Genomic DNA, 13,510 nt, shown 5'->3' with positions numbered 1-13,510 from the left:
CCCCGACCATAGAGTGTCGGTCCTCCCGGCGGCGCAGAGTGGCTTCCGGCGGCGGCGGAAGCGGAAGCGTTGGGAAGATGGCGGCGGCGGGGAGAGCCTGCGGCAGCCCGGGGATGGAGGGCGCTGCGGGGAGCTGCTGGGCTCTGCTCCCGGCCTGGTGGGGGCTGCTCCGGGGGCTGCTTCTCGCCGTGCTGGCAGCGGGTGAGGCTGGTTGGGAGAGGGGCGGGCCCGGCGGGCCCCGGTTTGGGGCCGCTCCGCGACTGAGGTGGAGGTAGGGAGGGCCTCGCCTGGCCCGCTTCGAGACGGCGGCACTGGGAGCCCTCGCCTGGCCCACTCTGAGTCGGGGAGAAGCTCGTCTTTCCTCCCCGAGGTGGGGAGAGCCGCGGGGAGCCCCTAGTTTGTCCCTCTCTGAGGTGGGGCTGTGTCTTCTCCCCAGGCTCCTGCCAGGGGAACTCTGTGGAGAGGAAGATCTACATCCCCCTGAACAAAACGGCACCGTGCGTTCGCCTCCTGAATGCCACCCACCAGATCGGCTGCCAGTGTGAGTACAGCCGCGGGGCCCCACAGCAGCTCCTGGGGCTGGGCATGCCCTGGGTGATGGGGTGTAACGCAGCTCTCCTGTTGCGCTTGCCTGGATCAGTATTGCCCTTGTTCTCAGCGCTGTTTGCCCTCTTTTCCAATCCTGCTCTAGTAGTGCTGAATAAGCCAGCCTTTTTCTGCTAAACTAAGGGGTGGAGACCTCAGAGAGACTGTTCCTACAGACCTCGAAAATCCCTGCCAAGGCAGAGAGCAGCATTTTGAGCTGGTACAGTCAGTGCACGCACAGGACAAAACCAAGCCACAGCTTCTAGGGGTACAAGGCAGAGCTGTGAGCGTGGCAGAATGCGTTAGGGGTTAATAAGGTACGAGGGAGAGGGAGCAGGGAGTGAAGAAGTGAGAAGGTGGCATCTGAAGGGAGCGAAGTGTTTGGCTGAGCTGCTTCTGCAGTGCTTGTTAACGTTATAAGGGTTTTTTTTCATATTGAAATGCGGGAGGTAGGACTGCATGACTTAAAAGATAGATAAGGGAACCCCGTTCAGGCAATATTCCTGAAGTTAATGTGAGTCAGTGTTTTGCTCATTTCCAGTTCAGTTTCGCTTCCCCAGCGAGCCACTCCCTGCAGGGGAGGTTGTCAGCTGCCACTACAGGGCAGCACAGCTGCGCTTGGTCTGTCAGATAACTGAGGGTACAAGGTTCTCTGACTCCTTTCCCACCCTCTGTGTGAGCCCAGCGTTCAGGCAGACAGCCGTACACAGTCCTGCCTTCCCGGTCCCAGGCTGTGTCCAACAATGACAGCAGTTAGTAACTGGAGTCAACAAAGTGCTTGTTTTTATCAGTAGCTTCTTGTGAAAGTGCTTTGTCCGTCGTCTGTTTTCTTTGGGATGGGGTGAAATGACAGGCTGTGGTCCTGCTTTGTTGCTAGTCCCCTTTGCTGTCACAATCTTTTGCCCCTTGTGCTCCTCCAGGCCTCATGCTGAGCTGTCTTTGAGCTCTCTGTTTGCAATCTTTACTCTTTGCTGAAGGGCAGCACTAAACTGCTTCTGTGACTGGGGTCCTTGAGGCAGGTCCTGTCTCCTCTGTCTCAGAGCCTGTTTCCTGCTGTCCTTCCTTATTCTCTTCAGTCACAGGAGACTCACAGTGCTTAGTTAGCTGAAGGTCCTTAAGTGCTTTCATGTGCTTAAACAAAAGATGCTTTCAAAGCATGAGTGCTTATCTCTTAATCTATGCTGTGCAGCTTTTTTTTTTCCCCTACTGAAAGCCTCTGTTCCCTTTTCCGTCCTGCTGTAGCTAAATGGTGCCACTTCACCAAATTCCTTCCTCCAGCCCTCTAATCCCATGAGCTGTTCTTCCCTGAAGCCCTCAGTACCATACTGCCCTGCTGTTCCAGGGTGGTTTAGGGGTGTGAATGGAGTAGATCACCGTGAGACGTGAAGGGCACACTCTCTTTCCACAGCCTCCATCAGCGGAGACACGGGGGTGATCCATGTGGTTGAGAAGGAGGAGGACCTGAAGTGGGTGCTTGCTGATGGCCCACACCCACCCTACATGATACTGCTGGATGGGAACCTCTTCAACAGGTCAGTCATCATCAGTTTTTCTCTTCCCAGGGTGTCTGGAGCCCCAAAGACCAATATGGATCCCTAATCTGGTGATGACAATGTCATTTTTCAAGTAACAGATGACAGAATCAGCCCTGACTTCACTGAAGTTTAAGAGAGGTTGAAACATTTGTGGTTTTACTGTGTTTTAGTGCCTGAATTTATTTCTTCTTAAATAGGCTGCTTTGCTGTTAGAAGAGCTCTGCTCTGTGTGAATTCTCATGCCATGTTCTGTAGCAGTTACTAAAGTTCATTAAACAATGTGATTAAGATTGGTCACGTCTCTTCCTGGGCAGGGCAGTGGCTGAAGTTTTCTGCTTGTTGCTGTATGCGTGAGCTTATGGAGTTCTGAGAAGATAAAGTGACATTTTGGTTATTTTGATCAAAAGCATCATCCCGTGCTCGGCTGCAATACGTCAGCATCAGCACGTCTTGGGTTGTAACTCTTCATTATTCATAATTTCAATGGTATTTTCTCTCTTCCAGGGGGGTAATGCTGCAGCTGAAAGGAACCTCACGAGTGTCAGGCCTTGCTGTGGCCGTTGCCAAACCTAACCCTCCCCAGGGATTCTCTCCTGGTTTGAAGTGCCCCAATGATGGGTTTGGTAAGGAAATGTGAGGTCTTTATCCTTTCATGCAGCAAATTTACTGTATTGCATTCTGAGGGGAGAAATTGTTACACCTTCTGTGGCTTGCACAAAGCTTTCTGCTTTGAAGGATGCCACGTAGGCTCCTGAGATGAGTTTGGGGTGCTGGCATTTGTTGTGTCTCTGCCTTCGTGCTGTTTGCTCAGTATCTTGGTGTTAAAATGACTGGCACATTACGGATGTCTTAGGGGTGCTTCCAGCATGTGATGAGCTCAGAAAATGTGGGTTTGTATGATCCTCATTTTGAAGTATAATGTTTCTCTGTGTGCCTCCTCCACTCTCTCAGCATGTGATAAATGCTCGCTGAGTGCTCGTGCCAGCCTCCTGGCATGTGATGGCTTCGAGCACGCATGTTTCTCATCTCTCTGCGTGGCACAGCGCTCTGCCGCACGCAGTGACCAGCTCCATCTCTCCAAGCTGTTGTCAGCCGGTTCCTCAGCCCATAATGGTGCTCATTCTGTATTTGCTGCTATTTTCTCTGCAGGCCCTACCTCTCCTGCAGCCTGTTACTCTCTTGCAGGCTCAAATTTGCCCATTTCTTTCTGTTTCCAGGTGTCTATTCCAAAGATTATGGCCCGCAGTTTGCGCACTGCAATAAGACTGTGTGGAATCCTGTGGGGAGTGGGCTTTCCTATGAGGATTTTGACTTCCCTATTTTTCTCCTTGAAGATGCCAACGAGACACAAGTTATTAAGCAGGTATTGCACTTCCTCGATGAGCAGGAGAGGGGAACTGCTGCAAAGTTCAGGAAAGAGGGCAGAAGTTTTGTTTTCTCTCACCTTAGATGTTGAAATCTACAGTAAAAATATATGGTCTGGTTTTATACACAATGCTATTACAGCAAGGCTAAGTTTTATAATGATTTTTATTTCCATCCAGTGTTATCAAGACCATAATGTCCCTCGTGATGGGTCTGGCCCCGAGTACCCTCTCTGTGCCATGCAGCTTTTTTCCCACATGCACGCTGTCACCAGCACTGTCACCTGCATGAGACGCAGCTCCCTCCAGAGCACCTTCAGCATTAACCCAGGTGAGCAGGTTGCTCTTTCCTTGTCATGATGTGGGATAAGGCTGGTGGTAAAAATCCCAGTGGAATACAGTTGTGCAAAAGAAGGAGGATTTTAGAGTTTCCCTAAAGGCTTGCTTGCCAACTGAGCCTTTTCCAAATAAATTGTTGAAGTGGTAAGAAATTTTGGGCCATGTTTGTCATCAGTTTAGAAAATAATATGTAGAAGGGATGCTGCTAATACCTAATACCTGCTACGTAGGTCATCAAGAATGGCTCTGAGGTTACTGCTCCATTAGACTCTGTGTACATGAATTGAAATCCTGGTCCTGGTGAATGTTTTGCCAGTGAATTTCCTGGGGCCAGGACTTCACCCCTGCTGAGCAGAAGTTTGCTCCTGTGGTAGACCCACTGGTGAGCTACAGCTGACCAGAACGCTCATTTCTCGCTTGTCACTGCTGTGGTCTCAACTCAAGCAATGTTGTTTCTGCTTCCTAGAGGTTGTATGTGATCCTCTTCTTGATTACAATGTGTGGAGCACCTTGCAACCGATCAATTCCTCTGGAAAAGTCGATCCTGAGAAGGAAGTTATTATTGTCGCTACACGAGTAGGTACCTCTTAGTCTTGCTTTGTAGAGCGTGGACTGGCAGGATTCTGGGAAGATGTGGGCTTTGAGTCCCATGGGAGTACACTTCTCGTCTATTTTCATTTCTTTCCATGTTCCAAACCTTTTAGATCTGACTGGCTGTTGTGTTTCTGCAAGTATGAGCCTTTTAGTTGGTGGGTTTATCTATTGTTTCAATGTAAGGAGTCTGCATTTTCTTTTTCTGTCTTGTTACAGTAGACTTTTTTCAGCATTTTCTTCACTGACGGAACCAGACAAGTAGAAATAGTTAGTGTGTCTGTTATGCTTTCCTAAGCTATTTCATATCCTTAAAATGTGTTGCAGGGGGAGACAGCATGGTTGTATTTTTTGGGGTGGGGGGAGACTGAATCACGTGGAGATTTTGTTGTGTGTCAAGCAGTGAGTCGGTTTCAGAGCTGAGAAAGAAGTTCACTTCCCTGTCTAGCAGTCTAGTTTAGAGTCACTTTACACCCTCCAGTGATGCAAGTTCAAAACTGTTTTGTCACTACCTCAGAGGCCCACACTGAGCAGTGATGGTGGCATTAAAATTATGGCACGCTTGGTAATCTTGGTTCTCTGGTGAGGGCTGAGGGGTGGTGGCAGTGTCAGGGCTCCGAGACCTCAGGACTGCCACAGCAATGCAGTTGGTATTTTAAGTTTCATTAGGTGAAGTGTTTGGTTCTTCCCTTATCAGTAGGATGAGTGAGATAGGAGAGAGGTGATAGATTTGCTTTCCCAATGCAGTATTCCTCTGTCTGTGTGCACATTTCTTACCCCTCCTGTTCGTGTGTACAGATTGACAGCCATTCCTTCTTCTGGAACATTGCACCTGGGGCAGAGAGTGCTGTCTCTTCTTTTGTCACCCACTTGGCTGCTGCTGAAGCCCTTCATAAAGCGTCAGATGTTCATTTGCTGCAAAGGAATATAATGTTCACCTTCTTCCAAGGGGTAAGAGCAGCGGCATCGCTCCACCATTTGGCTCGTTCTAAGATAGCAAATCAGCCCTTGGCTCCCTGCAAATGAACCTTTTCCCTACTCTTTATGCGGAGTCATTTGTCTGCATCCCCACACCATGGTTCTTTCTGCTCCCCCAGTGAGAACAGGATCTTAATTGCACTGGGATAACAACAGCAGATGGAGCTTCCACTGGGGCAACCCATATTCTGCCCCACAGTTCATTCTGGATGAATGACTCAAACTTTGCTTTCCCTCCTGTCTCCTCCCAATGTGCCTGTCTGTATGTCTGTTCTCTGCCTCACCCCCATTCAGGATGGACTGCAATGGCCAAGCTTTAAATTCTGACATGAAGCCCAGAAAGGGCTAGATTAAAAATATATGTGTTGACAGCGGTGAAATGTAGCTCATTTCTGAGAGCCCAGCACTGGAGTTGGCAGCTGTGGAAAAGCAGAACAAGCTTGTGGAGGAGGAACTGATGGCCAACAGCTGATGTTCCCCTCAAGGCATCTACAGCGATGGCTTCTTTTGTGCAGCTTTATGAAGCTGGCTCCCACAGCCCCATGCTGCAGCCATGTGATTCCCTTCATTCACCCCCCTCAGCACATCCATCCCTAGTCAGAATCTCCCTGGGGAAGACAGGCGTACAGCGCTGTGGAGTGGGTGTTCTCTGTCGTGCTCCCGGGATGGAGGAGGAATGATAAGGCTTGGCTGTAAATTAGTCAAGGGGGAAGTCTGGTGGCTGGCTGATCTCATTGCCCTTCTCTGGGGTGGGGTTTCTCCCCTATCCTTCCCCAGGCAACGCTCAGCTTCTTGCAGCTCCCTTGACAAGCTCATTTCTGTCATCTAGCCTTCTCTCCCTTTTTTTCTAGGGAAGCAGACACCCCTCCTTTCAGGAAAGCTTCACATGTTTAATTCCTGGAATGGAGAATTGCCCTTTTCCCTGACTTGGTGTTCTCCTTACCAAAAAACAAAAAGAGGATGACTTATGCCAGAGTAAAGGCTGTATTAATGCCTCTGTGCTGTTACCCACAGTAACAGTATCTTGCTAGATAGTATCTTGTATCTTGTGCCAGGCACAATGTAATATTTACTTTGTTCTTCTCATGTGTGCCAGGCTATGTGCACCTTCAGAAATACTTGGTGTAGTAGTTGGCCCTCGAACTCTTGGTTTTGTTCCACCTCAGCCTCTCAAATACTGCTGTGAGTTGTGCCAGGCAGCTATCTGTATGTGATTCATGTATGATTTTTTTTTTGTCTGTTGCAGGAGACCTTTGATTACATTGGCAGCTCACGAATGGTGTATGATATGGAAAAAGACAAGTTCCCTCTCCGCTTGGACAACATTCATTCATTTGTGGAGTTGAATCAGGTGTGGGATAAGTTAGTGGACCTTTTTATTCCCTCTTTATCCGTGATAATTTAGCTGTGGCTTTCTCAGCCAGCCTTTCATTGGTTTTGATTTTTTTCCCTGGACTGGACTTCGCTGCTCTGCAGGACTCAGTGATGTCTGATCATGTACTTAGGGTGATTTGTTTGTTTTGTTCTTGAAGGTGGCTCTAAGGAATGACTCCATTTTATGGATGCATACAGACCCCGTCTCTCGGATGAATGAATCTGTTGAAGCACAGGTAATAAAAGCAATCTGTAGTCACTCATCTAACCAAAATGCTGTGGGATCTTTAGCACACTGCAGATGATCAGTATATTAACCTTTCCAGAGAAATTATACATCCAGAGAACAGCAGAATAGTGCTGTTTTCTCCTCTTTCAGGTTAGCAACTTGCTGGGTATTCTGAGTAACAGCAGCGTGGGAGCAAACGTGACTTTGCAGGAAGCTGGATTTTCGCAGCCTCTTCCCCCATCTTCCTTCCAGCGCTTCCTTCGGGCCCGCCACATCCCCGGAGTGGTCCTGACTGACCACAGGACTGCCTTCCAGAACAGGTGCCTCTCCGGGGTCAATGGGCACGGGCTGGCCCGGGGCCAGAGGCAGCAAAGCCGGCAGAGGGCATCTGAGCTCCTGCAACGCCTCTGCCAGGGGTGTGCAGCCTAACATACATGTAGAGCTGCAGCCCGGGGGGAGCGGAGGAGCAGACATGTGCCATGTAGTTGAACGAGCGCAACGTAATTATTCTGACAACCGAAAGAAATCCAGTTTTGTACAGAAAATGTTCCCCACAGCTGGCTGGAAGCCAGAGGTGAGCAAATGGCAACTGAGCGTGCCTAAGCCTCATCTGTTCTTCCAGAAGCTAGCTGCCTTTTTTTTTTTTTTAATATAGCTTTCTATTTGTGATGGCAGAAAGCCCCAGGCGTTGGAAAGGGCACTTTCATTCACCCCACATGACCCTACGACAGTGTGTTCCTTGGGGATCCCTTGCTCCTCCTCAAATTTGGAAGTGGAAGTGTGGGGTAGAGGACAGACAGATGCCTCTCCCCTAAACTCTTCAAATTGTCCCTTCATCTTCTATCCTTCTCTGCTGTTTCTAAGAATCTCTGTAGCCATCAAGGGGAAGTAGCTCCCCTTTCACCTCTAAATCTGCACTGCTCTAAAGGGGTGGGAAGATCTGGGGTGGAGGAAAGTGCAACTCACTGCTTGTGACCCATCTTTAGTCTGAGGGGATCAGTCCCAGGTTGACTGGGAATGTCAGGTGCATAGACCATGCAGTGGGCTTTCAGCCCAATTCCCAGTTCAGCTGCGTGTGCTGCAGATGCCTTGGTGTAAATCTGTCATAGAGTTCACTCAGAATTCCTCGCTGCCTTCAAGATAAGGCATTAATAAAATCCACTGGCACGATTTGCATCAAAAACCCTCTTCTCAGGAGACCTTCTGCATGGGCTGTCCTTGCCTCAGTTTCTCTACCCATTTAATAGATTGGGCTGTTGCCCACCTGAAAGCTAATCACAGCTTGTAAATTGCTTGGAGATCCTCAGATGGGAGAAGCTGTGGAAGGGCCAAGTTAATTATAAAGCCTCATTAAATGGTTTAAGGAGCGTGTGGCAGGGCAGTGCTTTGGCAGGGCTGCATCTCTGCTCCCAGGAGACTGCTCCCACTGTTTGCTTTAGGCACACTCTGAAATGAATTCCATGCCCTGTGGTTTCTTTCTGCCTCTCCCCAACCTCTATTTGCCTTCTTCTTTTCAGATACTACCAGAGCATGTACGACACTCCAGAGAACATCCAGATGCAATACCCTGAGGGGCTCAGCCCTGAGGAGACCTTGGAGTATGTCACAGACACAGCCAAGGTTCCTGCTTTGCATTTTCTTTAGCTGCTGTATGTGGGGTGGATGGGGCTTTGGGTAGGGGCAGATAGGAAGCAGGGGCATGGGGAGAGGAGAAAAGCTGTTTCTGAAAAGGGCAGAAAGAAGGTGGGAGTGCTTTGGACTGTGACAAAGGCAATAGGTGCTCAAACGCTGGCACGATGTAAGCGTTTTGATGGATGTGTAGATTCTGGCTTGCTCTCCTTGCTTGTTTTGCTGGATCTGCCTATCTTGATTAACACGGAGCACTCTTCTTTTGCAGTCCCTGGCAGAAGTTGCCACAGTGGTCGCCCGTGCTCTCTACCGGCTTGCGGGGGGAGCCAACAACACCTCTGCTATTCAGGCAGATCCAAAAACGGTACGAGCAGATGGAATTGAGTCCTTGGCATCTCTGATGAGCCCTCACGTACTTCCCTTCTGTCTCTGTTTATATGTGTTTACACAGCATGCTGTCCTGTCTGTCTCCGTGAGGGCTTTGCCTCCTCCCCTTCTCTCTTTCCCCACCACAGCTGAATGAAAAACCCTTCACCCTTCTCGAGGTCCTTGCCTCTCAATCTCAGGACCCTCTTTCATGATCGATTCATGAGCCCTCTACAAAACAGAGCTCCTTTATCCTCTTTCCACAAAGCAGAAGAGGAAGCTGAGGTGAAATGGCAATGTGTGCCACAGGGATCAGCTAAGGAGTCCAGTGGAGCTGGAATCTAAACCAAATTTTCACAGCTGGCTCCTGAGTTATATACAGTTGTGACATATAACCTCTCCTTTGCTGTGCTCTTGGCCCCTTGAGAGGTGTAGCTGTTAAGATGCTGTTTTCTCTCCTCTTTGTATAAACCAATTTCCATCTCTTTCCAGGTCACTCGAATGCTGTATGGGTTTCTGATTAAAATGAACAATTCCTGGTTTCAGTCCATCATTAAACCAGACATAAAAGGAATTCTGGGTAAGAGCGACATAGGGAAGAAGAGCCCAGGAATGGGTTTGACCCCGTGTGTTCCCTGGCAGCTCTCTGAAGTGCCACACTAACATTGTCTGCTTCTGGCTGTCTCCCTGCCAATCCCATTTCTCTGACTGTTCCAGGTGATGTTCCCCAACACTACGTCGCTGTTTCCAGCCCTGTGAACACTACCTACCTTGTGCAGTATGTTCTGGCCAACCTCACTGGCACTGTTGTTAACTTCACCAAGGAAGAGTGCCTGAACCCTGAGAAAACACCCGACAGTGAGAAAGAGGTAAGTATCCATTAGAGTGGGGTGATGGGTAAGGACAGATCTGTGTCCACTTTGCTGGTTTCTGCTCTTGAGGAAGGCTGGTTAGGAATGCTTTCTATTGCTCGTAATAACACATGGGAGCACTGGGGAACTCCTCCAACAGGGAGACATCTTAATGCCCAAGGGCAGGGGAGGAGTGGGCAAAAGGATCCCCTTAAGGTTAGAACAATCAGTAAAGCCCCTCTCTTTCTTCCCAGAGACACGGGTAAGGTTCCAGAACAAGGGGATAGTCTGGGTATTTGCTAGTGGCTGTTTGCTGTCTCTTACTGTCCCATTTTCTTTGCAGATGTATGAATATGCCTGGGTGCAGGGTTCCCTGGACCCTAACTCAACATCACGAGTCCCCTACTGTGTTCGCTCAACTGTTCACCTAAGCAAAGCACTCTCTCCTGCCTTTGAGCTGAGGCAGTGGGGATCTACAGAGTACTCCACGTGGACAGAGAGTCGGTGGAAAGAGATCCGTGCCCGAATATTTCTGGTAGCCAGCAAGGAGCTAGAGGTGAGTTTGTACATGTCTAAAGAAGCAAGTAGAGAAAAAAACGTGGCTAGCTTTGAATAACATCTCCTGACAGCTGGAGAAACAGTTCAGAGTTTGTTACAAGATCTTGTGCCATCATCCTGTGTGAGCTCCCCAGTTCAGAACAGCCAGGCTTTGATCCCTGAGAGTGAGGTAACCAAGAATGCATCCCTGGTGATAACCCTGCCACCTCCAGCCATTTGTGGGTTAATAACCTCGTCGCTGAGGCCGAGACAGTGCAGAATAATCAAGAGTCCCATGAGCAGGCTGAGCTCTGTGAATAAAAGATAGAAGTGACAGGAGTCTTAACCCCTTCCCCAAGCACAGGGAGCCAAACCAGTGAATCTGGCTCTTAAGGTGTTTTGCTTGATGGCACAACCCAGATCTTCCTTCTGCAGTTTGAATCCCCTCCCAACAGCGCAGAAGTAACTTTTGCACAAACCTTCACAAACAAAAGCTGCTGTTGGTTCAGTGTCTCCAATTCTAAGCAGCCCTGAGCTGGCTGTGATGTGGCTCAAGTGCCAGCAGAATAAGGGTTAAGTGGCCAGTCACTTTGGGACTCTGTGGCTGTCTTGATGCCCTCTGGTTGGCTGTTAATGATGTCATACCCTGTCAGGACAGACTCAGGAGTGCACAGCACTGTCGTCATCATGTGCTAGTGGTAAGCCACCCAAAGGCCATGCAAGCCCAGGCAATTGTTGCATCTTTCAGATGGTGGTTTGAAATCTGAGCAATTTATTTGTGTGGCACTGGGCCTTTTTAACACTGTCAAGCAGCACAATGCCCTGCCTCTGTCTCTCAGCCTGTCACAGCCTGGGAGATACTGGTGCCCTGGAGATGCACAGTTTGAGCCCAGCTGTCCCTGAAGCGTTGACCCGATAGAAAACGTACTGAGAGAGTTGTAGTGGTGCATGAGTGTCTGGCCACTGCACGGGGACTGAGGTATCCATGTTCTGAGGTATCCAGGGGAGACTGGGAGCTGCAGTCCTGCCATGCAAGGAGAAGGGCTGGCAGGAAGGAATCTATACAAGGCCTTAGACTGGTCTGGCTCTTGGGCTTCAGGAAAGGTGCTGAGCAGGAGGTAATCTCAGTTATGCAAAGGCTACTGACAGATGTTGATCCTGCCAGCAACTGTGCTTGTTGAAAGCATTTACAGTTCCTTGCTGGAGGAGATGACAGTTCGTGCAGGAGTAGCCAGTGTTACCTTAAATACTTGCTAAAAATCTTTGTGAACTGCATCAACCACTCTGAAACGCGATGTTCTTTATCTGTGATAGGACTTTCTTACACACAAACCAATGTTTAAAAGGTGCTGTTGATAATTATAATGAAAGCTGACCTGAGCCTGCCTGGCAGTCGCTTTTGTAAGGTCCTCAGAGCATCTTTTTATTTCAGTGCACATAGTGCCTCAGCAGGGAGCTGCTCTCTGTAGCTTTCTGGCAGAGACCCCCCCGTTCGATGCAAACTCTGTGAGGTGCTGCAGGTCTGTGTGTGTAACAACAATGCTGAGTGTTTCTCATCCCTTCCTAGATAATCACTTTGGTTGTGGGCATTGCCATTCTGGTCTTCTCTCTCCTCGCCACCTATTTTATCAACGCCAAAGCGGATATACTTTTTAGCACCCCGCGGGACCCTGGGGCTGTGGCTTACTGAAGATGCTCTCGGGGATTGAGAAGTCTTAGCCCTTGGATTACAATTGTCAAAGAGAAAACTACACTGGAATGCCCCTCTCTCTGGATAGGGACGCAGATGGCTCTCTCCAGAGCTTCCATGCTCAGGTTCTGGGGACTGAGCCCTAAAACGTAAGAGACTTTCCCAGAAAACTGTGCCGACCAAGCCCTAAAGAAACTGTTGACTGAGAAGTTCCCAAAGCCTTTCTTTTTAATTTGTCCTTATTTCTGAGCGACTTGAGAGGATTGGTCCTGAATGCCACTGAGACAACAATGTAATGGATGTGTTCCCTAAACGAAGGCAAGGGTGGAAAGGGTAAAGGTGTTATCTCTGGGATGTCCGTGGACCAGCAGATTTCCGTGGTGTCTGACAGCACAGGTTGCCTGTTCATGTCCAACAGTTGCTGTGAATCTGTGTATGCTACAACGCAGGGAGCTCAAGGTGTGTTTAACATGATTAGATGTAAAATGTCCTTTTTTTAATGGTGCAATATTTTCTGGGGTTTGTATATATATAAATAGTTCCGTTTAATTAAAAAAATCTCCACTTCCAAATCAACCCATTGCCTGTTTTGTCTTAGTTGCTGCCAAAAGGACCCAAACCACTGGGTGTTGCAAAATGTTTTGGTCTGGGGAGAAAGAGTTTGTCTGATTTGGTTTTTGACTGGCATTGAAACTTTGAATTCTTTCTACAGCTGGACAAAACAAAGACGTTGTGCTCTCAGACAGGACAGGGAATTAACTCCAAGGCAGGGGTGGCTGATCACTCCAAACAGGGCTTTGTACATGGTACCTTGATCTCGATCGATCTCTGGGCGCCCGTATCATAAATGTGGATTTTCACGAGCGTGCTCACACACTTTGTTTCCTTTGATGCTCTGGCTTAGTGCCCACCAAGACTGGGCTCTCGGGGTCAGTGGCTGTGACTGACCAGGCGCTTGGATATTCCTGGTTGTTTCTTTTGTATGAAAATTCACTTGTTCTTCAGCAATTGTGATTTGAAGGTGCGATAGTGCTGGTGTCCAAAGCGAGGAGCTCAAAAATAGGTAGAGAGGATTAATTCCAGAAATCAGAGCTGAGTAGCACTAAAGCAGACATCGCTTTCTCTTCCCTAGGGGACAGTGAAGGCTTATTGTGTTTAAGTCTTTTTCTCAACTAGACACACTCTGGAGTTCTAAAGTAATTCAGACCTTGTATTTTCAGTGCTACCCTGAGGGAGACTTCTTCCGCTTGCTCATGCATCCTGCAATCAGGAAACTGCTCCTGATACTTGGTGGAATGTTTCTGTGCCTGATTTCATTTGTCCTGGCAATGATGAAGAAACTCATATCTCAATTTACATGGAGATACTTGTTTTTACAATAAGGATTTTCATAGCCTCCAGCTCCTAATCTTTGGAATCATTCCAACTTTGTCAGGACAAAA

The 13,510-nt window shown here is 48.6% G+C and overlaps 1 protein-coding gene across 1 annotated transcript; it reads left to right on the top strand.

Moving 5' to 3' along the window:
• Nucleotides 1–78: 78 nt before the first annotated feature.
• On the top strand, nt 79–12,644 carry NCSTN (nicastrin). Its single transcript, XM_068414670.1, has 17 exons — nt 79–201; nt 437–541; nt 1,994–2,117; nt 2,625–2,743; nt 3,338–3,483; nt 3,665–3,815; nt 4,290–4,399; nt 5,213–5,365; nt 6,639–6,743; nt 6,925–7,002; nt 7,146–7,315; nt 8,513–8,615; nt 8,893–8,988; nt 9,483–9,570; nt 9,708–9,859; nt 10,185–10,397; nt 11,946–12,644. The coding sequence occupies exons 1-17, from the start codon at nt 114–116 to the stop codon at nt 12,066–12,068; spliced, it is 2,124 nt and encodes a 707-aa protein (XP_068270771.1). The 5' UTR covers nt 79–113; the 3' UTR covers nt 12,069–12,644.
• The last annotated feature ends 866 nt before the right edge of the window (nt 12,645–13,510 follow it).

Source organism: Nyctibius grandis, chromosome 17, assembly GCF_013368605.1.
Source record: "Nyctibius grandis isolate bNycGra1 chromosome 17, bNycGra1.pri, whole genome shotgun sequence".
In the NCBI taxonomy this organism is placed as follows: domain Eukaryota; kingdom Metazoa; phylum Chordata; class Aves; order Nyctibiiformes; family Nyctibiidae; genus Nyctibius; species Nyctibius grandis.
This window is presented reverse-complemented; position numbering and strand designations above follow the sequence as displayed.